Source organism: Mytilus trossulus, chromosome 7 (assembly GCF_036588685.1).
Source record: "Mytilus trossulus isolate FHL-02 chromosome 7, PNRI_Mtr1.1.1.hap1, whole genome shotgun sequence".
NCBI lineage: Eukaryota > Metazoa > Mollusca > Bivalvia > Mytilida > Mytilidae > Mytilus > Mytilus trossulus.
The window spans coordinates 10,877,590-10,904,490 of record NC_086379.1 but is presented as its reverse complement, the minus strand read 5'-3'; the positions used below and the strand labels follow the sequence as shown (position 1 = coordinate 10,904,490).

The 26,901-nt window shown below is 32.8% G+C and overlaps 2 protein-coding genes across 2 annotated transcripts; one reads left to right on the top strand and one right to left on the bottom strand.

Moving 5' to 3' along the window:
• Positions 1–2,700: 2,700 nt before the first annotated feature.
• On the bottom strand, positions 2,701–15,051 carry LOC134724625 (uncharacterized). The gene is made up of 6 exons (XM_063587765.1): positions 14,759–15,051; positions 9,653–9,764; positions 8,987–9,165; positions 8,046–8,061; positions 6,835–6,889; positions 2,701–4,080 (listed from the first exon to the last, which is right to left on the bottom strand). The coding sequence occupies exons 1-6, from the start codon at positions 14,808–14,810 to the stop codon at positions 2,800–2,802; spliced, it is 1,695 nt and encodes a 564-aa protein (XP_063443835.1). The 5' UTR covers positions 14,811–15,051; the 3' UTR covers positions 2,701–2,799.
• A 3,101-nt stretch (positions 15,052–18,152) lies between these two features.
• Positions 18,153–26,441, top strand: LOC134726817 (prostasin-like). Its single transcript, XM_063591226.1, has 7 exons — positions 18,153–18,238; positions 19,054–19,154; positions 20,766–20,854; positions 22,834–23,102; positions 24,354–24,502; positions 24,882–24,936; positions 26,291–26,441. Exons 1-7 carry the CDS (start codon positions 18,181–18,183, stop codon positions 26,413–26,415), a joined length of 846 nt encoding a protein of 281 aa, XP_063447296.1. The 5' UTR covers positions 18,153–18,180; the 3' UTR covers positions 26,416–26,441.
• Positions 26,442–26,901: the final 460 nt, after the last annotated feature.

The following is a 26,901-nucleotide window of genomic DNA, read 5'->3' as shown; positions in this document are numbered from 1 at the left end:
ACATCCAGTGGCAATGATCTATTATTGTTTGCTTTACATCCAGTGGCAATGATCGATTATTGTTTGCTTTACATCCAGTGGCAATGATCGATTATTGTTTGCTTTACATCCAGTGGCAACATTTCCATTCATGTTCGGACGATTCCGAACCATTGAAGCGTACAATAAGAGAAATACAAAGTTATTATGACGCGTTTAACAGAACTTTTCAATTCACAACTTATCTAAATGGCGTCGACCTAGCACGTATAGTTACCGAAGAATGAGCTAATTGAGGAATGTCCTTATTTAGATGCGTCTGTGGTTAAGGCCATGTTCCTAATCGACATACACCATTCCAAACAATTAACATATCAACAGTATTATATTGCATTGCTTTTTTGTGTCCATATTAGGAGGAGGGTTGGAGCAAAGACACTAGTATTACTCCGCCATAAATGATGTGCCTGTCCCAAGTCAGAAGTCTGAAATTCGTTGGTCGGCGTTTGTTGCTGTGTCACTTTGTTTTTCTTTAATTTAGTTTTTTCATTTGATTTTTTTACATTTATCTTTTCGGAGACTTTTATATTTATGGTATCTATGTGGTATGGGCCTTTCTCATTGTTCAAGACCGGAAGGTTACCTATAATTGTTTCATTTGGCATCATATCACATTTTATTTGTATATAAAAAGTAATTAAATCACAGATCTCTGGAACGGGAAAATGAGTTTGAGGTTATATTACATGTAGTATGTACTGCATCACATATGCCATTAAACCTATAAATAACCTCAGTACTGCGACTGCGGTACAAATACAATCTTGAAAACTCAGTCTATCTAATTGATAGGAAAAATTAGTTAAAGATAATGTGAAATGAGCAACCACCTGTATATATGGTTTTACCTACAAGAATGTAAACTTCAAGATTTGATATTAAATGCCAATCTACTTTTAAGAATCACAATGGTGAAATCTTAACAAACAAAAACCAACTCAAGTTTACATTTTTTTAAGTTCAAAATGTATTAAGGTGCACGAATATAACATTTATTTACTCCTCTAATTTGATATTTCAAGATATAATTTGGTTGAAATGCACTTAAAAATATTAATTATGGGGAGCTAACTCTACAATGTTCTATCATTCTAACCAATGGTCAACTCGAAAATAATTACCAGAAATTATGCAGAAAAAAAACATGCCATTTTATACTCAGTACGAGGGTAACTTCAAACTATTATGGGTTAATGTCGGCAGGTTTTTTCTGTTTTGAAATTCTTCTGATTGCCTTACATAGACCAACCCCTAATGTAATTTGTCTTATGATACTACTAAAGAAAAAGATAAATTTCATTTAGCCGAAACTCCTTTGAAAACATACACAGTAGTAAATGTTTGTGAATTGACGTATAAATGTAGTGTTTTGTACTTCCTAAATTTGTTTTTCAGACCATCTTTTTTCCACAGAAAACCATTATCGATCCGTGTCTTATACGTTTTCGTTTCATTAAGACACCAACAACAACAAAAATAACCATATGATTACACTTTTATTAAGAGAGGAGAAAGATACCAGAGGGACATTCAAACTCATAAGTAGAAAACAAACTGACCATTGGTTTTCCCGTTTGAATGGTTTTACACTGTAATTTTGGGGCCCATATAGCTTGTTGTTTGGTGTGAGCCAAGGCTCCGTGTTGAAGGCCGTACATTGACCTATAAGTGTTAATTTTTTTAAATTGTTATTTGGATGGAGAAATGTTTTATTAGCACTCACACCACATCTTCCTATATCTATTGACGACGCCATGGGTTAAAAATAAGAAAGAAAAAAGACAGACAGACAAACAATAGTACACAAATCAGAATTAAAAAACTAAAGACTAAGCAACACGAACCCCGTCAATAAAGGGGGAGATCTCAGGTGCTCTAGAAAGGGTAAGCAGATCCTGCTCCACATGCAGCACATGTTACGTTGATGAGTATTATTCTTCCATATCTGATGCAGTTCGAGGAAAATGAAGAAGAAAATGAAACCTGTGGTGAACTATTTACTCCTACGAATGTGTGCGCAAAGAAAAAGTTTGTCAATATGATTTTTTTTAATATACGTTAGAGATATTTATAAACAATTTTCAAATATAATATTGAATATCAAAATATGTACACATGACGAACTTCATATGGCATCTGAAACCTATAAATCTTAACTACAAAACAAAGTCATCATTTAACATACGAAATATTATTAAATTGACAGTGATTAATTTTAGTTAATAATTATATTTTTGTTCATATTTGACATTTAAGAATGTTCAAGCAAATCCTAATATACCAATGAATGGTGTTGTGAAATACGAAGCTTGCCTAGCATAGTGCTATATCAAACCTAAAATCAATTTGGTTAACATGGAAATCCTTATTGATTTATATTAGAAAAAAAAACATTAGTTTTAAAAAAAGAAACTGACTCTTTAATTCGCTTTTTTCGTAATTTTGCTGTAATTGTTTTCTTATGCGCACATTTTAGAGAAGCTCAAACAGTTGTAATGCAAAAAGATCCTATCAACTTATGCTAAGGTACACTGACAAATGACTTATTAAACACGACCTTACATAGTACCATCTCAAACTTCAGCAGATTCATCAATTAGTTTGCATAGTTAAATAGAAATACTGAAAACGAAACCATAACAGTCATTATAAACGCGATAATGGAATGTATTAATATATATTTATATAAATGTTGTACTATGTAATGTATACATGTTTTGTCAATGTAGTTATTTTGATGTCTGAAAAAGACTAGAATTATTAGTACATTGCCCATTGTTGACCTTGAGCTGGCGGTTTATCAGAATCGTCAAATGTCGGCTGAATATATCCAGACGAAGCCCCGGATGAAGATGATTCGGAATCGGATTCTGAATCATAACTACTACTGTTGTCGCTAGGTCTCTCCGTTCCGAAATTGATTACTCCAGTAACAGTTTCATATTGTAGCGATTTCTTCTCACTATTAGATTTTCGTTTGCTACTTTTTCGTTTTCCTTTTTTAGTATCAATTACTTGCTTGCTATATTCGTACGATGGAGGACCGTGTGATGGCATTTGTATCACACGTTCAATCATTTCTCCTTCAGGCATGGATCCTCTTACAATTTGAGATTGACTCAATGGTCTACCATGAACGCTCGGTCGATCGACAACACGAGTTACGGTAGGATAAGCATGTCTCTCTCGTACTACGGTAGGTCTTTCGACCATTTGTGTAACGATTGGTTGATCATGCTGGATGCTTCGAATGACAGGTTTATCAACTACCTTAGTTGAAGTTGGATATTTATGAAGCTCTTTTGCGACAAATGGTCGTTCCTGGACATTAGTTACAATTGGCTCGCCATGTTCAACAGTTCGAACAAGGGGCTGTTGTACGACCTTTGTTGACGTTGGATATTTATGTAGTTCCTTCATTACTACAGGCCTTTCTTGATAATCAGTAACAACTGGTTCCCTGTGCTCGATTGTTTTAATGACTGGTTTTTCGACTACTCTGGTAGCCGTTGGGTATCTGTGAACCTCCCTAGCAACGACTTCCCTCTGCTGAACATCTGTCACTAAGGGTTGATCATGTTCTACTGTTCTGATGACTGGCTTTTCTATTACTTGTCTAGAAGTTGGATATTTATGAAGTTCCTTTGTAATCACTTGTCTTTCTTGGTATTCAGTTACTATTGGCTGGTCATGCTCTACTTCTTTTACGACAGGAACGTCAACCTGTTTGGTGATTACTTTTTCAGGGTGTGTAACTTCTGCAATAACTGGTTCTTCGACAACTTGGGTGGCAGTGGGATATTTATGAATAATTTTCACAATGACTGGTTGCTTTTCAATCTGTGTAATGACTGGTTGATCGTGTGTTATTTCTTGTATAACTGGTATCATTTCTCTCTGAATGAGTTGTTGTGGTTGTTTTCTAACCATTTGTTGTTGCATTATTGGAACTATTTGTTTTTCATCGTATTCGATCTCACTTGGGGAGGTCACTTTGTATTTCCCGTCGCCGTCTTCATCTCCAAAATTTATCATTTTTCCCTAAACGAAATAAACAGTTCATTAATAGTTTTAAGAATCTTTAAGAGAGCAAACTAATACAATCCCACTCCCCATGTGGAACACTCTAAACTGGAAAAGCTTACTAGTAATTCTTATACTGTTGGGGTTTTTTGGTGTTTTTTTGTGGTGTACCTTTGAATTACAGTATGAATGCAAACAGCATGAAGGAAATTTTCTAAATCAAAGTGCTAGATAGAACCTGTGGAAAGATTGGAAGAGTAGTTTGAATAATTTCATATTAAGGTATTGGGGAGGGGGAGAAATAACATTAATAAAACAGTATTGCATAAACAGCAGGGTTCTAGCAGGAATAAAAGTGCTTTTCCAGTATGAAGATAAAATGAGCTCAAATTGAATAATATGGGTCTCTCTTAAAACTGCAGTTTATATCTTATCCAAATAATGGTGCCTGTTTTGAACGTTTAAAAAAAATGCAAATCAAAACTTCTTCTAGTAAATATTACCAATTCCTTGTAAGACAAGTTCTAGACCAACAGCTCAAAACTTTAAAGTGTCAACAAACATACTCTAACTAGAGACTCTTTAGAGCCTGTGTCGCTCACCTTGGTCTATGTGAATATCAATCAAAGGACACACATGGATTCATGACAAAATTGTGTTTTGGTGATGGTGATGTGTTTGTAGATCTTATTTTACTGAATATTCTTGCTGCTTACAATTATTTCTATTTATAATGAACTTGGCCCAGTAGTTACAATGGAAAATGTTCGTAAAGTTTTCAAATTTTATGAAAATTATTAAAAATTGACTATAAAGGGCAATAACTCCTTAGGAGTTCAATTGACCAGTTTGGTCATGTTGACTTATTTTTAGTTAGTTTGCTGTACATTATCGCTGTTTACTGTTTATCTCTATCTACAAAAATATTGAAGATAATAACCAAAACAGCAAAATTTCCTTAAATAACCAATTAAGGGGCAGCAACCTATCAACGGGTTGTCCGATTCATCTGAGAATTGCAGGACAGACAGATCTTGACCTGATAAACAATGTGCCCAATGTCAGATTTGCTCTCAAACTTTGGTTTTTGAGATATGATCCAAAACTGCATGTTATCCCTATGTTCTATTTTTAGCCATGGCGGTTATCTTGGTTGGTTGGCCGGGTCACCGGACACATTTTTTAAACTAGATACCCTAATGATGATTAGACTTTTGTTTAATTTGGCCCAGAAGTTATGGAGGAGAAGATTTTTGTAAAAGTTAACGACGACGGACGACGGACGACGGATGCAAAGAGATGAGAAAAGCTCACTTGGCCCTTCGGGTCCAGGTGAGCTAAAAATGTTGTTTGTGGCATTTTAGTTAGTTGAAACATAGGTTATATGACATTGAAGATTAAAAGTTGTAGAGTGCCTTTTGATCAATTTATAAAGTATTTATTCAGCACAAGGCATTGAAAATGTACTTTTTCAACGTAAACAAATTAAAAAACTTATTTTTGAAATGCAGATTTTTCTTGATATCAAGAATATATATTCACTTCTTATAAAAATTCAAATGACTAAAATAGACATAATGATTAATGGGGAATAAATTAATAAAAAAAAAATGGTTTGTTATAAATAAAGATTATAAAATTTTAAACTGTTTCAAGCCAATTTCTGATAAAAAAAAAAAAAAAGAAAAAGAAAAAGAAGTGAACTAACCTAAATTGTTGACTTATTACAGATGATTATATGAAATTTATCAAGTAAATTATAGGCCTAACTTGAATACCTTTTATATATTCATATTTATATTTATATTTATTTTTTTTAAAGATCGTGTTAATCCTTATTAAATTAATAATTTATCTTTCAGACATAAGTTACAGAATCACTTTAAGATAAGATAATTTTTATTAACCAATCATGGTGCCCAAAATTTGAGCTATACAATCAAATGAATGAATTACAAAATAAAGCACAGAAAATGATTAGAATGATTAAAGTACATTTAGATAACAAAAAACAAAAACAACACATGAATACACATTTACACTAATTAACTTGATATAAACCAAGTTATTGACAAAACATAGTTATGGGTGCCACTGTGACCTGGAGAAATAACATAATTCTTTATAGTACTTTATGTAATGTACATCAAAAGTAATAGGCAATAAATAAATCTATCATCCTTATATATCAAACATCTAATATATACATTTGTGTATTCTATATGAGGTCAAATATTTGTGTATTGAGATGTTTATTTGGTCTGTACAATTATGTAACACTGATGTTGATTAGTAATGTGGTCAATTTGATTGACAGTTTAGGAGGTGGGGCATTGTAATTTAAGGTCGACCTTGTCCCTGATTGTTTGGTGATAATGACAGTTGTCAATCATACTAGTATTGTATCAATACTCAATTACCTAATCAAAATGCTTTAAAAAAAAAGCCTGCACATCAACACACCTTAATTACATACATTCTTGAATGAACTGCTCCAAAAATATACCCATTTTTCACAGTTTATATGTGTATTATGTGCACATGTACATACATGAGAACTGTAGGGAACTATATTTTAATGTGAATACATGCAGTAAAAGTAGCTAACCTGTCGTGTTGTTAGGGAGGCCAGTGCCTAAGGAAAGATTTAGAACAAGTTCCAATCTTTCCAAAAACATATAAACATTGGGAGTTATATAGGTTCAAAATAGTAGCACATTCCTATTCTATGTAAAAATGAGAGCCTTGTGTATTCTGTGTAATCTGACCTACCTTTTCTTCATATCGAGGCACATCCAACATTTGTACTTGTCTATTGAATGAGGGCCTGGAAGCAGAAATGATGACAATGACTGCAGTGTATTTGCAAAATCAATTTTAAATGTTCTGCTAGATACAATTCTTCTTTTGCTATGTGTAACTGACTCTTTCTTGGTTATTTAAATTTTCTGTTTAAAGGTAGAAAACATTTAAACCCGCTGCATTCTTATGCCTGTCTTAAGGATATACTTAGTTGAGGTTTTGTATCAAATGTTCGGACTCCTTGGTGTTTTTCCATACAATATACAATGTAAAATATTTTGCCCCATAACACCCATTTATTTTTTCATATAAGACTAAATAGCTCATGAAACGCCATTAACCAATATTTAAGAAGATTCTTGATTTTCTTTCTTTTGTTTTGAGACCCAAATAATAACAATGTAAATATAAGGTAAAAGTCCGAGTCACCCTTTTCCCGCCATATTTTAAATCTCAAATATCTCGAAAAGGAGTTCCATGACCTATCAATATTTTTAGCTTATCTTTATCCTTAACTGATGCTCTACCAGCTTAAAGTATCAGTTTCAATTTCTTAATTTCTTAATTTTTACCTACCCTCACCGAAGTACAGCCTGTTGCTTTGTGGTTTGTATGTGTTTAACGTTTATCGCCCTTAATTTAAACATATTCATTTATAGTGGATTGGGAAACAAATTATTGAATCCCTTTCCACTTTGCGGGTGCGGGTGCAGGTGTTGCAATGCAGCAGCATTAACCTGCTCTCTTTTGATATCTATAAGGGTGTTTTACGTGCAAGAGATAACACTCTCTCTTATGACTGGTCAGCCATTTATCGTCCCATTCCGACGACTATCATCGTTTCCTCAAGATCATACTCGCGAATGATGTCAAGGGAGAGCCGAAAATTAAGACCCTGAATTTATTTCCCCATATGTATAGGGGTTTGGAACCAGGAACCATTGTGTTAGTAGTCCGATGCACTAACCACTACACCACAGGGCTCCTTTCTCGCCTTTAATATAGATTAGAACACTGGTTTTCCTGTTTAAATTGTTTTGCACTAGTCATTTCATTCACCAACATGAGCAGATGTATTCCTTATATAGTTAGATGCATGTTATGCAAGACAAGGACACAAATTCAAATTAATCGTGTGATTAAACTAAAATTTAGCCCTTTTTAAAGTAAACTCTACTTACCCAATTGTATTAATATCTGGGAAAAAAATAAAAGTCACCATTAAAAAAAAATATTATTATGTTTATCAGTTATAAAGTACAGTACCTAAAAAATTAATCTATTTAATATTATGTATACTGTGTTAAAACCAAACATAATGCAATTTGCCCTCTATAGATAAAGTAAAACTTATTGTGAATTTTTTTTTGATTCTTTCTATGGATGGAAATGGCTGAATCAGTTCGTTCATTGTTCAGTTTATAAAAAAAAGTTTCTAGTAAGTAAAAGTGGGCACTTTTTTTGAATGATCAAAATTTATCCAAAGACTGAATACATTAATGTATATTAACTCATATTGAAATTGTACACCACCTTTTAATATGAAGTTTGCTTTATTAACAGTATTCCTGGCGCATCTGAACCATAAATAATGTTTAGTTAATGTATTAACTCGGATCTGCATATTTTCGATCTTTACACAATTTAGTTGAGAACTTTCAAGTAAATAAATGATGTATTTTAAAATATTTCTTTTTCATTTTTTTAAACGAAAAAAAACCAATCATATTCTATTTTATTCATTTTACTACAGGTCTTATATAAATGACATGGACATCTGGATTGTATTATAATATTTTATTTGATGTCTAATTGATATTTGCTAAAACCGTGTGTAAAATAAATAAACTCATCATAGATACCAGGACTAAATTTAGGAAATATGCCAGACGCGCGTTTCGTCTTCAAAAGACTCATCAGTGACGCTCGAATCCAAAAAAGTTAAAAAGGCCAAACAAAGTACGAAGTTGTTTTATTTCTTGTATTGAAGTGTTTTCTCGGCTTTACAAAATTATTATATATAAATTAATGTGTATACGCTTATACACGATTTATTCTGAACTTTTTTACTATTTTCATGTTTATTTATTTATTTTCTGCTCATATCTGATAATATCCTTACCTCTTAACTGAATAGTGTCAGGGTTGTACATTCTAGGAGTATGATTATGTATTGATGAGGGCGCTTTGGAAACTCTCGAAATAACAGATTTTTCATCTTCCAAACGTTCATGTTCGATTTCTGATCTGTCAACTTTGTGTTTCCCACGAAGCCATTGACGTTTTGGAAACCAGTCGTTCCTATAAAAGAGAGAAAAAAAGTGTTTAATACTTGCTTATATTCCAACTTATACAATTGTGGTGAATCGAATACCTATTTTATTTCATCATGGTCTCTTCATAAAAATAAAGAGAAGATGTGGTATTATTGCCAATTAGACAACTCTCCATGGCCATCAGAAACAAAAAGAGCTATAGGTCACACTACGGCCTTCAACAATGAGCAAAGCCCATATCTTCAAAATCTTGTCAAGCTTGACTAGCTCATAGTATATATATAATAATGAGTACAAGATATATGATTGTTGTCGTAAGCTGTTTCGAGTTGTTTGTTAAAATGTTTAACATGATCTTCATCATGACTTGTAAATCTTTTCGTCTAGCAAGCCTTCGAGTTGTAGTCTTTACTGGTAGCGAACTTAAATTGTCATATTTTTTACTCCACAATTTATACATAAATACAAAGCCTCAGAGGTAAAAACCGTGAACACAATATCACTATACGTACCACACAAGTCCCAGCATACACACTACTAAAGCACCAATCAAAATAAAGAAAGCAATAACAGCAGCCACCACTAAACCAACCACTGGATCAGGATTTGACTCAGCCATCACATCTGTTATAGAATGTTAACATGTTAAATAGTGAAGACATTTAATTTAAATTACACACTCATCACAGCTATCAACAATTATCAACAAAAAACATTTCTTTAGTAGCTTTTGTTAATTTGTTTGTTATGTTGTTTTTCGCCGTTATTATTATTATTCTCTTGTATAAGATATGAACCAGAGTGCACACGCTGAAATGTCTCGCCTTCTTTACAACTCATTGATATTATATTGATAGTCCTAAATATAAAGCTTTATTACAACTGTCACATTAACTTAACATTAACCGAGAAAACTGAACATTGACCAATGAACCATTAAAATGAGCACAAGGTCAGATGAACCATGCCAGGCAAACATGTGCAGCTAACAATTCTTTCATACAAAATATAGTTGACCTATTGCTTATAGTTTAAGAAAAACAAACCAAAACACAAAAACTTTTTACTGAGCAATGAACGGTGAAAATGAGGACAAGGTCAAATCAAATAAAACCTGCGCGACTGACATATAGATCATAAAATATTTCCATACACCAAATATAGTTGACCAATTGCATTAAGTATTAGAAAAAAAGACAAAAACTAAAAAAAATAACTTTGACCACTACACCATGAAAATGAGGTCAAAGTCAGATGACACATTGCCAGCTAGACATGTGCACCTTACAATCATTTCATACACCAAATATGGAAGACCTATTGCATACTGTACCGTACATTGACCTACAATGGTTTACCTTTTCTTTAATTGTTATTTGGATGGAGAGTTGTCTCATTGGCACTCACTCCACATCTTCCTTTATCTATGTATAAGAAAAACAGAACAAAACACAAAAACTTACTATAACCACTGAAGTTTTGGGGAGATATAAATCCAGAAAAGTGGAAGACACCCATTTTTTTTTAATTGGTGCGTACAACAACAACCAGAAAATAGAAGAAAGTAGTTTGACGACAGAATTTCACAGCTTTTTATTATTCGTGATGTACTCGTGATGTACACCCCCTAGACCAAAAGTGAAGTAAAGAAAATCCGTGATTTCCTTTGATTTGCATGTTAAAACTAATATTTAGAACCTACAAGCCATTCTTTTTTCTTCTTTTTTTGAAAAGGGATGTCAGAAAACAGAGACAACTGTTACTTCAAGTGATACAAAGTCTCAGTTGAAAGTAAGATAAAAGTAAAGAGCGCACGAGTTGTAAACTTTAAATAATACAACTATTATAACGTAGACAAAGTATATGTGTAGTTTTTTTTTGATACTATACGCTTAGGGACGACATCAAAAGATCAATGTAAGATAAAAAATTTAAAAAAAAAACATAATTCAAAGTTTGGGGTGAAAAAGGTGGGGGTGAACTACTGCAAGATTTGGTTATCCGACCTTGATTTTTACATATATCCTTATGAGTCAATCAATTTTTCCAAAATTAAGTTAAGAGTGGGGTCAGTGAAAAAACTAAGTGAATTAAGTCTTCTTCTTCTTCTTTAGTTTCAGAAAACCATCAACATACAGATGTTTACTCTCCGGCGCATGCCTGGTAAAATTTTTCAAATTTATATATTTATAAATATAGTTATTAAAACATCAATTTTTTTTTGTATTCCATATTTTTGTAAATATTTGTAATATTATTATTTTTTTACAATTTTTTCTTTGCATTTAGGTTTTTCGTTTTTATTTTTATTTTTCTTATATTACATTTTTTATTTTTATTTTTAATTTAAGATTAAAACATGGTTGCCTGATTACTTCAGGTGTGGATATGTATCAAGGAGCACATCGTGCGTGAGTGCACCTTTGAATGTTTCTGTGGTAGTGTTTTTTTGTTATGACTGAGGATAGCTGTTCCATTCTTTAATTGTTTGACAAAAGAAGGAAAATTTGTAGCTGTCTTTGTTACATTGGATTCGTCTGTAAGCATCTTTGTTGGTGGATCTTGTGATGGATCCGGACTGACTCTTTTGTAATAGATTTTGGGAAGGAATGGCAGTATTTTCGTTTGCAATTTTGTGACACATTGTTAGCCTTGTTGTAAGTAGGCGTTCTTCAGGTTTGTCATTTCATGGTGTCTAGCAGCTCAGACACATTGCTGGTATTGTGATGTCTGTAACATGCATACATTGCCGCTTGTCTCTGTACTTTTTCTAATGATCGTATGTTTTCGTTTGTATAGGGGTCCCATACAGAACAGCAGTATTCTAATTTGGGGCAGGAGGATTTGTTTTCGATCGGTTATTTATTTTTGCAAACTAAGAGGACAGATAATTAATTTTCTGCACTATATTGAAGCAAGATTTTTCATTCTCATTATAGCAAGGGACCGATTTTTCATTTTCACAACTATATTTTTGATATTCGAAAATATACAATTTTTAAATTATTTGTTAATTATAAATAATACATATAGTATACATGGAATAGCCAAGTCATTATGTACCATTTAATTAGATTAACCACCCCCTCTGCAGAAATGAATCTTTTAAAATTCTCAACTGCATATACATGTATTGCATGCATACATAGTATTAAAGTTTAGTTATAACTAGGCACTTTTAAATGTATTGGCAAACATACTACGCCGAGCGGATCGAGGCAAAATAAAATTTGAAGGGTTTTGGAGCCACTGAAGGACCAAGAAGCTAAACAAATGATGCAAAAATCATGCTTGCTGGGTGTTGGTGTTACGAAATACCCTTTCATAATCTGAAAATGAAGTTTTGTTTTAATATTTTTTGACAATATTTTGGTCTCAAAGCAAAATGTATAAATTCAGTGTAAGACTGAAGTTTCTAGGGACATCAAAAGATCAATGTGCATGATGAAGCAAAAATGGAATTCACATAGTTAAGGGTGTGGCTGCTGGGGTTTTTTAAACTCATAATCAAATTCATAACAAAATTACTAGATTACAAAAGGAATGCAAAACTAACAGAATACAGGAGGACAATCAATGAACAAAAGACAAATAAATAAGAAACATTGATCCCGAAAACTCAAGGCTATAAGTCTAAGGGAAAACAGAACTTTCTTCTTGCAAGGCCGTGAACACAATTTGATATGGAGACAAGCGGTTGGTTTTGAAATTTCCTACATGTAGTTAACGGCCCTGTAAAAATAAAACTGATGTAAGGTTTCCTGAGACAATAAACCTCAAGTTAAATGAAACCAATTTTCAGACATTTCAAGTATATTCAAATAATATTCATACTTTTGTTATTAAAAAAATTGGGAAGTGTTTCCCGATTTTGTTAGGAAAAAAAGATGATTTATGAAGAATCTGGTGCCATCTCATACTTTCGATTAGATCTGCTGAGTTATTTATTTTCTATACATTGCAAGTCAGGTTATTTATTTTCAAACTACCACAGAACAAACCATTTATTTTTGTGTTTAGTAATTTATTTTCAAAATCTCCACCCCCCGCCCCCACCCCCAGAATATCAAATGGTCGTCCGATAATGATTTTTTTTAAGGAATATAATATTCTTTTTGATAGACTTTTGGATGTTTTTTATCCTTCATTGAACTTTTTATGTCGTCCCTTACAACATAAAGTAAATGTATGTGTGATGCAAACATATAAATTGGTACATACATTTTGAAAAGAAATTACAATAATTGTACATATTTATTTTCCAATAATAAAAATATATAATAATACAGACAAATCTCGAATTTAAGTACCGTTAAATGCAAACACTTATTTTTAAATTTAGAAATATTTAAATTGAAACTAAATACATATACTGAATCACCTTCAAAATCAAAAACCGGTTACTACCTTTAAAGCGTTGTAATGGTACGCCGATACATTGGAACCGTTGAAGTGAAACAAATCGACTATTTGTGAGGGGAAATCTCAAAATTGACAATACATTATGCTTTAATGTTCAGTCGATTTATATATAGCAGTTCATCCGTTATAACTTAGAAACAAATCATATTCCTTTAGTAAGTACAAGAATGTCAGAATGCTTTGGAGCACGTTTTCTTTAATTCTTTCTTCTTCTTTTTTTGCCACAAATCATAATATTGAAGAAGGTATTAAATTTAATTTATTTATAATATCACATGAAAAATGTCTTTGAAAGGATTGGTCAAATAACCCAAAGGTCATAAAATAGACTGTAAAGATCCAAGATGGAATTTTATATATAACTGTCTCTAATGTCATGATACACAAACTTCGTAGAAAGTTAACAATTAAAAAGTAACAAATATTGATCTCTTTTTTTTAATTAAAAACTTATTTACAATTAAAATTTGATAGCCGACGAAAATTATTTAGAAATGAGTAATTTTCAGAAGAAGAAAAAGTAAAATAAAAAATTAACAAAATAATAGAAAAACAGAAAAACAGTATTACATGATGTACATGATAGATTCAATATCAAATGTTGTATTACTGATATATGGCATATTGTTGTTATTTCATCTAGTACGCAATTTGAGTTTAACTTATGCTTTCTTCTTGATTAACAGAAAGGTATTTAGGGTAAATCAAGAAAATAATGTATTGGCTGTATACTTAAAGTTTTTCTAGGTAGCTCTAGCTGTTTAATCTTTTGAAACGTACCAAGTGAGATCAAGTGACAGTCTAGGTGTAAAATTACACAGTAATTATTTTCCTCTCTCTCTTTTTCTGTATATAATGACACTACCTTATACAGTTCAACGATAACTGTATATCTATAGCTACAACAAAACACAAGAAAACAAGAGAGGTCCTATATTTACCTCCAATAATTTTCAATTAGAGAACAGGAAGGGTCCAGCTCACCATGACGATATTTCAGAAACCCAGACTTGAATTCTCAGAAATGAAAATCATAGAATGTGTTATCAGTATTGTACAATGTAACACAATTTTGACAATTGAACATTCAACCCATGAAAAAAGCCAAAGACATTATATATATATATATCTAAGCAGTGCCATTAATTTTATAAATTCAAAAAGGTTAATTGCAAATCTATTTACCCGTGACTTACCTGGTAAAATAAGTAAAATCAATACACAAGAAAGAAAATTTGCTGTTGCCATTTTGATTTCGATTTCAAGTCAATACGTCCCAGGTAATCTATTCCTAATAAATGTACATTTCACTGCAACTAATTTCCTGAAATGATACCGTCCAGTCTCTAAGACTTTGATGTAAAAGGCCAGCAGGAAGTTACACCCAATTTTCAACTGTCCATTCTTTTCACGGTGACGAGTTTTAACACAATATACCCGTATTTAACCCGAAACCAATTATTCGTTCTATTGTTGTCCATTAGGGGAACATCTCAAACTACGTTTTAAAGGCTATTAGATATAAGTTGACTCAATTTCTTCTGGCTATTTGACTATTTGGCTATAATATTTGATTTAAATATATAGTAATTTAAAGTTAGAAAATACACCATTAGTATATACGACTTTTCCTTTATGTATCAAGTATCTCTCTATAATATGTGTTATTCAGGTTGATTTGCACCTCGGTCGTCATAAATTACATGGTATATATGCATATTTGATATATATAATTACATGTTACATTTTACATGAACATGGTATATTTCTAATACAATATCAATTGTACAACTTATAAATATCATTTTCATTAACGATTCATTTGATATGAAGTTTCGATATAAAGTATTCATGCACATAATTTTGAATGATTATTTTAAACTTCTATTTAAAAATGTAAGAATTTCAGTTATTTAACTAAAAACGATCTCAATTATATGCTCTACGATTTCGTCAGTCGGGAAACGCCTGGTTAAGGATAGGTTTTTAATTTACAAGTAATTTGATCTATTTATCTCATAATTATATTTGTTTCTGACATATGATACTTTTTATTTATGCTTTATCCAGTAGGCTATTTTCAATTAATAAAGTACAAAGGACTGGTAAAACATCACCAAGGGAACGACCATAAATATTCTGATTCCCAAATTGTGAAAAAAAACCAATTCTGTTCAAGCAGAGAAAAAAATAAAATATTCTGAATCTAGATTTTAGCAATACCTTACAGTGTCAAAAAAAAAGATTGATAGCGTTGAAAAAGTAAATGACATTGTTCGTGACATGTGCGGTAAAACAAAATAAGTTGATTCAAACTACAAACAATACCCCCTCCCCTTCATGGCAAATGCCGAGTGGCTCTTTAATTCAAGATTCGAAGACCAATACATTAGTTGCCTAAAATTATCTCAAAACTGAGCAGGACGGACCAGAAGTTAGGATGGAAGCGTTCAACCTCGTGAACGGGCGACAATTTAGTTGAGTTTCATTTTACACCCCACTATTCTTTTAGGGAATAAATAAACAGATATTTTTGATAAGTGTCTCCTTATCTGAAAAACATGGGTCTTCCACTAACACTCATACCAAAAGTAAAAACATAAATAAGCAAGAAAATACTGGTGTTTTTTGTATTGGCCCCTCGTTGACAAACGATATATAACCAAATCAAACAGTATTTCAGAGCGAGAAAACTTATGTTGAAGGCAAAGTTGTTAAAAGCCCATAAACAAAATCAGTGTTAATTATTTGTTCAGATATCACTATGCATATGGCATCCGAACTTTATATCTTGCTCAAATTTGCATTCATTATTTATTCATATACATAATTATATTATTTCAAAGTTGATACCCAGACCTACATGTGTGCATTGGTGGATCCAGGGGGAGGGGGCTCCGGGGGTTGGAACCCCCTTCTTTTGTGCCAATCAATGCATTTGAATGGGTACATATAGTTGGAATCCCCCCTTTTTGTCCTAGGTTGGGGAACCCCCCCCCCCCCTTTTTAAAATGGCTGGATCCGCCACTGTGTGGGTACATTTCATCTAGCATGTTTAAATTTAATAGTGCACACACACATTATAAGGAACATATATCACTGGGAGTTTAAAGTCCGGTTATAATAACTCAAGTTATTCCCAGGACCTAAACTACAATGGAATACATAGCTACATTGTATAAATCATAATACCTGTAGGAGAAAGTTACAGTATCTATAGAAAAGGATTAATATGACTTGTCTAACGAATTAACTTGTTATTGTCAAGGTGGTTTCAAATACGCAGACACACGTTTTAACAATAGAATTAATTATAAGCACAGTGAAATGTAAAAGATAAGATTTATGTATAAATTTTCACTTTAGCACTACAAATACGATTGTCTGACGTTAATGTATTCTATGCAGTTGTCCAAATCGTCCGGATTATAGATACACAATTCCTTTATTTTATAACACGACCAATCAACTACAAGATAAATTAAGCTAATCCACATGAAATATCATGATATATCAACAAACATTGATGTAAAGATATATTAATGAATGCGTGCAATTGATTGAAAAAAGAATCGTAGCCGCCCAAAGTCTTCTAAATCTTAAGCTTTTTGCTGAAGGATATTTATAAATAAGATAACAAATTCAGAGTATCATTCGCTCGGCTGTTGTTCATACACATAAGACCAGCGGTTTACATTGGTGGAAGACAGCATATACATATACAATGTTTTCATACAAGTTACATTTAATCTTTGAGCTACCATATATTTGTGGGTCTAAATAAACTTTTTAAAGGCAATAAGCTACACATGATCTATCTAGATTTCACTGCATTTAGCAAAATCTGATGCATAAATGGCATTCTCCGCTCAAGTGAATATTTTCTCTTATGGTGACACTTTTTATTTTTACAAACAAAAAATGTGTTCATCAATTCAAAAAATTTTAAATAATGTTTTATCAGGCGAGATAACTCAGATATTTTTGTTTCATGAAGGAAATTTAATTTACAATAAACTTGATGTGCAGCAAAAACGAGTATGGTGACCCATTTATATTTAAAAAAAACAATTCTGTGCTATCTTCTTATATTTTTGATTCTAATGTTTAGATTTCTTGATATAATCCTTACACAATCTAACAAAACAAAGGTTGATGGAAGTTTGTAACGACATTGACTGGCTATACAGCCCTAGCATGGGAAAAGGGGGGGGGCGGCTATCATTGGCGATCGGTCGCAACAAAACTGAACTTACTGTCTTTATCATGTGTTAATGTATATTTCTAATGGAATTTAAAGACGCTTTTAAAAAGAGAAGATACTATTATAAGTCAACACGTTATTGTGAGGAGCCCATATGTAAGAATATTGTGACCAACATTTTCATAGAACTCTTAGTCTGTAAGGCCTTGTTCAGAAGACGACATTTTTTCTCGTTTTAATTTGATAAATAATCCTAAAAGTAACATGTAGGTACATCTATATCAGCTAAATGAAATATGCACATTATATCCAACAAATTGTTCACTGCTATGCCGGATGTTATCTAAGGTTCAAATTCCATATTATATTTTGACCTATATTTCTATCGGTTCCTTATCATAGTAATTCCTAAATATGGCCATTTTGTTTACATCGTTGGTTTGTTGTGTTCTTATTATTTCAATATATCTGGGTAAGACATATGGAACTTTTCACGTTACCGACAGAAAGAAGACATTAATGCAAATAAAACGTCAAATTACAACTGTTAAAAAAACTGATAGGGAGGATAAAATCACGACATATCACACATCTAGTTTGTGATTTAACATGAAATACCGTTCATGCGGTCAATTTTGTTTTTACTGTTAATAAAATTTTACAAATTTATATTTGTACATCCCCAGGCATAGATGGTCTGATTATGTTTTCAATGCTTTTTAAACTTATCATTGATTTGTGCCACTGCTGATTCTTTATACATGTATGTTTACATCATGTTTATAACCAAGGTGTCTTTGGGAAATTGTTACCAATGACACTTCCTAGATGTGTTAAGTTTATTTTTTTCAACCATTAGCTCATTAGACAACAGTTGAGGGGGAGGACAGGGGTAAGGGAGACAGGGAGAAAGGGGGAAGGAGAAAGGGGGTGGGAGAAAGGAGAAAGGGGTAGGAGAAAGGAGAGGAAGGCTGGGAGGAAGGAGAAAGAATAAAAGTTGGAGAAAAAAATAAAATATGAAAAAATAAAATATTTCTCTTTTTTCCGGTAAATTAAAAAAAAAATAAGGAGAAGAGGGGTAGGAGAAAGGAGAAGAGGAATGGGAGAAGGGAGAAGGGTACCCCCTGTCCTCCCACTCACAGTTACTGTAAATTGGGTTTCAGATAAAGCGGAAAGTGAATGTGGTATATCAGATAAGTTACTGTAAATTGTGTTTGGGTTTCAGATAAAGCGGAAAGTGAATGTGGTATATCAGATAAGTTACTGTAAATTGTGTTTGGGTTTCAGATAAAGTAGAAAGTGAATGCGGTATATCAGATAAGTTACACTTGAGTCAACACAGAATTGTGGGAGGACAAGAGGCACAACCAGGAACCATACCATGGATAGTAAGAACACATTATATATATATTTAAGAGATGTGATATGAATTGCCAATAACAACAACTCTCAACCAGAGACCGAATCACGTAGAGACCCCTGGTTAGCAACAATATGTCATGCTTTTTATATTAAAAGATGATTATATATCAACATCAAATCTGAATAGCGAGGGTGTCACAAAAAAAATCTGACTCCCAGCTGACATATCAGATCAAGAACAAAATATATGACTCCCTGCTGACATAGCAGATCGAGCGAGCCAACATGAGTTACTCAAATCGTTTTCTTTATAACAGAAAAAAAGATTAACAATTTCCATGCACAATATTTCTAATGCTTGTCAAACATTTGTAAACTGTCTTCTTCTCCTCTAAAACTTAAAAGTTAACACAAATCTTCTGGAGATAAATAGACTTAGATGTTTTATTCTTATAATTCATGATGACCGGGTTGGGATGTATGAATAAAAGCTCTTACGTTGTATGATACCTTATTGCAATTCGTGCTAATATTTAATTGAATGAAATGTTACTTGATATACGTACGTGGCTTTTGGTTGAAAGAATACTAAGCGATTGTCACATATTAGATGTATAAGTCATGTCGGAAAAAATAGGCTTCCTGGAGCTTCTAATTCTGAAAAATGTTTCTGTTGTCATTTCAAAAAAAGAAATTTAAGTAATACTTCATGAATGAAAACATAAATGAATACACACTTTATTTAACATTCCAATCATATTTCCTTTCATTGTGTTTAACATTAACAATGAGATGTAAGACGGATGAACATTGACCCAGTCATCTTGAACGTAACCGTCGCACCTCACTGATATTCACTTATTAAAAGCTTTACAAAAATGTACATTTGACCCTTCTTCTCATTTAAAAAGAAACGGGACAAAAGTGAACTAGACAGGCCATCATATAACACGCTAGATTTTCTCCTATCTCTCTACGTGTTCAAATGGTTTTAAAAATCAGAACTATTTAAACCTGGCTTGACGGTAACCTATAGTTGTTAATTTCTGTGTCATTTGGTCTCTTGTGGCGAGTTGTCTCATTGGCAATCAACCACTTCTTCTCTTTTATATTTTGACATATCAGTTTCTTCGCGTTGTCTTAGATGGTTCGACCTTCATCAAACAGATTGAACAAACAAGATTATTTTTCGATAAAATTAAAAGTGTCATTTTTGGATAATCTTTCTTTTGCGTTATAAAAGTCGACAAATCGTCAATGAAATAATTTCCCTTCGTTACCTCTGGTAACATTTGTTAATGTTCAAGATATACTGTAATTATCCATGCATACCAAAACATGAAAAAGTTAAGTTCCTTTTTTACACAAGAGTATATGACTATTAGAAGAGATTCCAATGTGAAGACAATCTGCATGAACATTCGTTTACCGTAACTATGCAGCTGAAGCACGCCTCCCGGTGCGGGATTTTCTCGCTGTATTGAAGACTTATTGGTGGCATTCGGTTGTTTTCCGCTCGTTGGTCGGATTGTTGTCCCTTTGACACATTCCCCATTTCCAGTCTCAATTTTATCAAATTTGAGCCAACCATTTTCCTGAAACGTCCTTTTATGATATAGATGTATTTAATTCTATAGGTGATGCTGACAGAACTTGGAGATCACGTGTGTGGTGGAAGTATTATTGGAGACAGGTTGATATTAACTGCTGCTCACTGTTTTGAAGAGTAAGTAAGTACGTTTTGACCATTTATGTGGCAAGAGAGGGGCGAAAGATACCAGAGGGACATTCAAACTCATAGATCGAAAACAATGCCATGGCTAAAAAAGGAAAATGCAAACAGTTGCAATTCATTGATTTTTACTAAAAGCTGCTTTAAAAAAAAAGTCAAAACAAACATGATAAAAGAAACATTAATATAAGTAAAATTGGTTTATCTTAATATATTTCATACTGCCGATACTATTTAAAAGGTGTGTGATTTGTAATTGTAGGAGATTTTATTGTTAACAAACAAGGGGAAAAGAGTCTGATCTGTCAGCAAGCTTGAAAAGTTTGAAAAATGTCAAAATTAAATTTCCTGTTTACAAAACTTTGAATTTTTCAAAAGACTATGTATTTTCTTATCCCAGGAATACATTACCTTAGCTATATTTTAGAACAATGTTTTGGAATTTTGGGTTCTCAATGCTCTTCAACTTTGTACTTGTTTGGCTTTATAACTATTTTGATCTGAGCGTAACTGATGAGTCTTATGTAGACGAAACGCGCGTCTGGCGTAATAAATTATGATTCTGGTAACTTTTATAACTTTTAAATCAATCCGAACGTTGAATTTATTAATTCAATTGTTTCACGTTTTTTCATGTCTGAGCCTTTTATAGCTGACTATACTATATAGGTTTTGCTCATTGTGAAAGGACGTATAAACGACGATATAATAATTATATGGTTGTTTGAATGTGCTTCATTTGAACTCTATAAAGGGTAGTTATATCACTGGCAATCAAAGTACCACATCTCCTTATTTTATATAAACTGATAACAAAAACAAGTCAAGGCTTTGAAAGTCAGTGAGGATCAACACGGTTATATGATTATTTTTAAGTTGACTGTGAGGTCATTGTAAAAATTATTAAAGGCATAGACAAATTATGATTTATGCTTGGGCAACAATGTTTATTGGGTCTCACAAATCATGCATCCAAGCCGGAAAGCAACTAAAGTCTGCAAGAATCACAAAGGACAAATTACGATAATGCCTGTTTTACCCCCTCCCCCTTTTTTTCTCATTTTTCAAATTCTGTTGTGGAAAACTGCTTACTATGTTAAAACATTCCCTGATGTTTGAAGTTTCTTTGGGTGAACTTCAAAACCACTTATTTTCACAACTGGTTGGGGGGTACTTTTCTGTTATTATTCAAATATTGTAATTATTATTCATTTTGCAGGTGATTTTACAACAAATTGTTATTTTTTTAATGACTGCGCTAACGTGACCCAGGATTTTTTTTTCCAATGTCATAAAACCTTCTCTTTTTTTGCTGTCTAAATCGCCATATTTTTTCCGGGTCACGTACACGCACGCTATTAAATTTAAGAAACATTGACCAAGAATCGTTATTTTCCTTCTTTTGACATTTTTGATGCCCTTCTACCCCCTAACCTCACCCATTTTCTGAAATTAATGGTTTTGAAGTTCATCAAAACAAACTTAAAAACCAAAGAGAATATTTGACGTGATAAGTAGCTTTCAAAAGAAAATGAGAAAATAAGGGGGTCAAAAACAGGCCTTATCGTACCTTGTCCTTTCAAACGAATTATTACTTAATAGAGTAATTGTCTGTTTCATCACTTTGAAACTGTTAATAGTTTACTATTTTTTATATAAATAGCGGTAGCGTGCTCTACTCGATTGCGATTGGTTCCAAGTTCGTTCGTTCCTGACTGTGCCAATCCTAAGACTTCGAAATTGACTATTCGGCTCTGATTCAACATAATGTGATGGTTTAGGTAATATGTCTCCATATGGATTGTTCCGCGTTCGCCTATAAATTCCAGCTTAGTAAATCGATCTAGTATAGCTTGGCATTTTCTTATCCTGATATGCATGTAAAACTTGCCACTGGACGTTAAACACAAATCAATTATCCATATCTTTTTAGAATAATTTGTGGTATTGAGTCTATGTCACTTTTATTGCAGTAGGGTTAGTTTATCCGTTGGAAGATGGAAAGTCATTGCTGGGAAACATAATGTTGACAAAACTGACCCACATCAGAGAGAATATTCTGTACAAAAAATTATAATGCACTCGGCATACGATTCGCAAACTGTTGCGAATGACTTGGCCATTTTAGTGCTGCAAGACAGAATAATTTACGACGATTATATTAAACCTGCCTGCCTACCAGATGGTCATAACTATTACATAGGACAACATTGTATAACGGCTGGCTGGGGAGATACACAAGGTAAAACTTTGAATTATAACAGTTATGTGGCTTTTTTTTTAGCCACATCAGAATTATAATATTACGAACAATTATTTTTGGTGACACTTAAATTAAAATCATCATCCGTTCCTTTATCTGTTGAAATCATACTTAGATAAATGAATAACTAATTTTTAGAATGTGCTGTCACGCCCAAACAGGAACTTGAACAGAATAGTCAAAGACTCATAATGTCAACTTTGTCAAAGGTAGTTAATCAATTCCAAATTTAAATTTATCAACGTAAAATACAGGAAATGTACGTTATTAGTCAAGTCAGCATTGCTAGACTGAGTGATGATACCCTCCGGAAAAACGTCTGGAACTCGCGGTATCCACCCAGTTTATATTCAATAATATATGACCTCATGTGAGTTGAACAAAAAACAAAAAAAGACTATAAACGGGCGTTAAGCTGATAAGTTAAACCTCTAAACAATCATCTTCGCTAGCCAAGGGTTACGATCCACTCCCGCTCTCTTCACCCTTGGCGGATTGAGATAAAATTTCGGAGACACAAGGTAAGGATTTTTATTGGTTGCAGTCAAAACTCGCTGCATCCAATCAAAATGCGCCTATAACATGATCACGTGTAAATGTAGAAAGTGTTTGTAAACAATTGCCACGTGTTTTTTGTGCAACAAGCATTTACATTTCTAAACATACGACTATATTTAGTGAAAACATGAATGTTTTTAATCAACAAATAGAAGTTCCTGTGTATGTTTCATGCACAAATGCATGAATGTTTACGTATGCTTTCATTTCCGGCTTTACCAAGTGTGTAGAATCTAGACGCTACCGTGTTTTTACCTCCAAATTGAAGAGTTCAAGTGCTACTATTGGTCAAGACGGAATTAGCGTAATTTTTATCTTCCGATAGATGGCGCAACTTTGTTATCACAAATGATGGCTCAATCCACCAAGGGTGAAGAGAGCGGGAGTGGATCGTAACCCTTGGCTAGCGAAGATGCTAAACAATAAGCGAATCATGCTTTTTATCAACTCCTTGTTAAAATTAGATGTTGCAATTAAAAGTAATAAAGTTAACAAAACAATACGACTACGCTTCAACATTTTAAGAATTTCTTGGTTTATTGTTCTTTTTCTGTATTAAGATCGTACTGGTTGTTTTCGCGGTATCAATTACCGTTATTTAATTGTGCTTTAGTCTGTCTGTTGAAATATGATCTTATATACAATCATGTACATTCAAACCTTCATCATTAGCTACAGGGAACTTTGATGTCCTGAATCAAGTAGACTTAGCGATCATCTCTGACAGTTTATGTGTCAGACGTGACTGGTATGGAAGTGATTTCATCCCTCAGACAACATTCTGTGCAGGCTATTCTCAAGGTGGAAAAGATAGTTGTGGGGTATGTTACAGAAGCGTTTTAACAGATGATGCTCAACTATGTAATACAAATTATATACAAAAATGTCTTTTCGATTAATCCATTTGTTTTATCAAGAATAATTTACGAATGAGAAATCTTTAGTAGGTTCTGCATATCCTTCCAGAGCACCTGTGATAACAATCGGTTATCTAGTCTCGCTTTTTACTAGTTTTCCGTGGTTGATTGTCAGGTTTAGATTATTCTGCCTTATTTATTGGTCCTCCATGCTGACATTGCAGATATTGACAACAACTTCAGACATGTTTATAAATATTAGTTTTATTTATCGGATAATGTTCCAATACATACCGATATTTCTTTTTATCTCGTTAAATTCTAATGTTTGGCACATTTGTAGGGTGACAGTGGCGGACCGTTTACATGCAAGGTTGGAAGGAAATGGATTCAAATGGGTAAAGTTATAGAAAAAAGTATTTAAAAAAACATTTATATCCATCAAAGTAGATGTTGAAAATATTAACGATGCCAAATGTAGTTTTGGAAAATCGAAAACAAAATAAGACGTGTATGTCAGTGATACAGTGTAAATATAGATGGTGCAAATTCCAGTATTGTATAAGATATACCTGTTTGTGAAAAGTGAGTTAATGCAATGGGAATAAAAGTTCGGTGATTTCGTCTTCTGGCTACATAACGATACAGTGCGATTAATCATATGAGTTACATCCCCTTACACGTCCATACTTAATAAAAAAAAAAAATCCCCTGCATCCATATTCAAAATAAAACCATTAGGTAAGACAATAAAGATACTGTTTTGACATAGATTAAAACTCTTGCAATTTTAAATTGTGTTTTATGATTAAAACAAATTCTACAGCTATAGTTTATGATTCCGATATGAAATTTAGAGTTATAGACGCTAACTTACATGAGGTTCCATTATTCAAATTTCTGTTTTAAATAGTTCTTTTTTAACACGAATATGAAATAATATTTTCCTCGGTAGAACAACAAATCTTGAAATATTGAACGGACGCAAATATTGATGCATTTGTGTCACTGCTGATAACCAAGGGAATTTTCAATCTGATTTGATAATTTAGACTTTGCTCTGTTAGATTTGTTTGCACACGAACGACAAACAAACGGGACAAAGTGAAATATGAAGAGTTTGGGATATTCAGCAGCAACCCTCTCCTCAATTCTAAAATCTTATTTTCTGCAATAAGCAACACTACAAGCGTCATTAGAAGACCAGGAACTGCCTACCCTACATGTGTAACTGAGTTCACCCCAAGTTATAGTCAACTCATTGAAGAAATGATCACACCTCCCGGAAAATTCTAGCACTGGTTCTTTGATATCTGTCGATCACGCTACATGTAGAACGTTAATATTTATTTTCCTGGAACCTGGTTGATTTTTTTGTGTATCCTCCTCATATCAATACATCTAAACACTGTGATTGGCCAAAACAACAGCATCGAATAAACATATTAGTCCGAGCTGAGGGATACATCAGGTGTCGGGTAATATAAAATATGTTAACATATAGGTGAAAAGGAATTTTCAGTAAATAAATACACTTATCATAAATTCCAATATTAAATGGTATCAGTGTTAAAGAAACTGATGAAACTTCTAAAAAGACTACTCAGAAAATAATATCGATCCATCTACAACTGTGCATTGAAAAAGACAGCTGTGGTATTTTACAATGCATTAATTGTAATGAGGGTGGGCAGTACGCTAAAAAAATTAAACATTTGATTAAATATTTAAACAATTATTTGTATATTATAGGTGTTACGAGCTGGGGAATTCTATGTGGTGCACCTAAATGGCCAGGAATATATACAGACCTTACACGTTATATAAACTGGATTCGTGACCAAGCGCAAGTTGTCGGTCTCCATTTAGATTCTTGAGAACTATAGGAAGAGCAATTTTTGTGAGCAACAAGAAACTGAAGTTTAATCCAATTTTCCAAAAAAAAAGATTTATATTGTTGAACCTGGTATTCGAAAAAAAGAACATATCTACTATTCAGCTGTCTTTACTTTTTTGTTATTATTTATTTTAACAGACTGTAAATACATGTAGTTAAATCACAAAAATACTGAACTCCGAGGAAAATTCAAACCGGAAAGTCCCTAATCAAATGGCAAATTCAAAAGCTCAAACACATCAAACGAATGGATAACAACTGTCATATTCCTGACTTGGTTCCTACATTTTCTGATGTAATAATGGTGGATTGAACCTGGTTTAATAGCTAGCTAAACCTCTCACTTGTATGACATTCGCATCTAATTCCATTGTATTGACAACGATGCATGAACAAAACACACAGACATAATTAGTAAAAATGTCAAAAACACAGCAGTCAACATTGTGTTACAATCCCAATCACT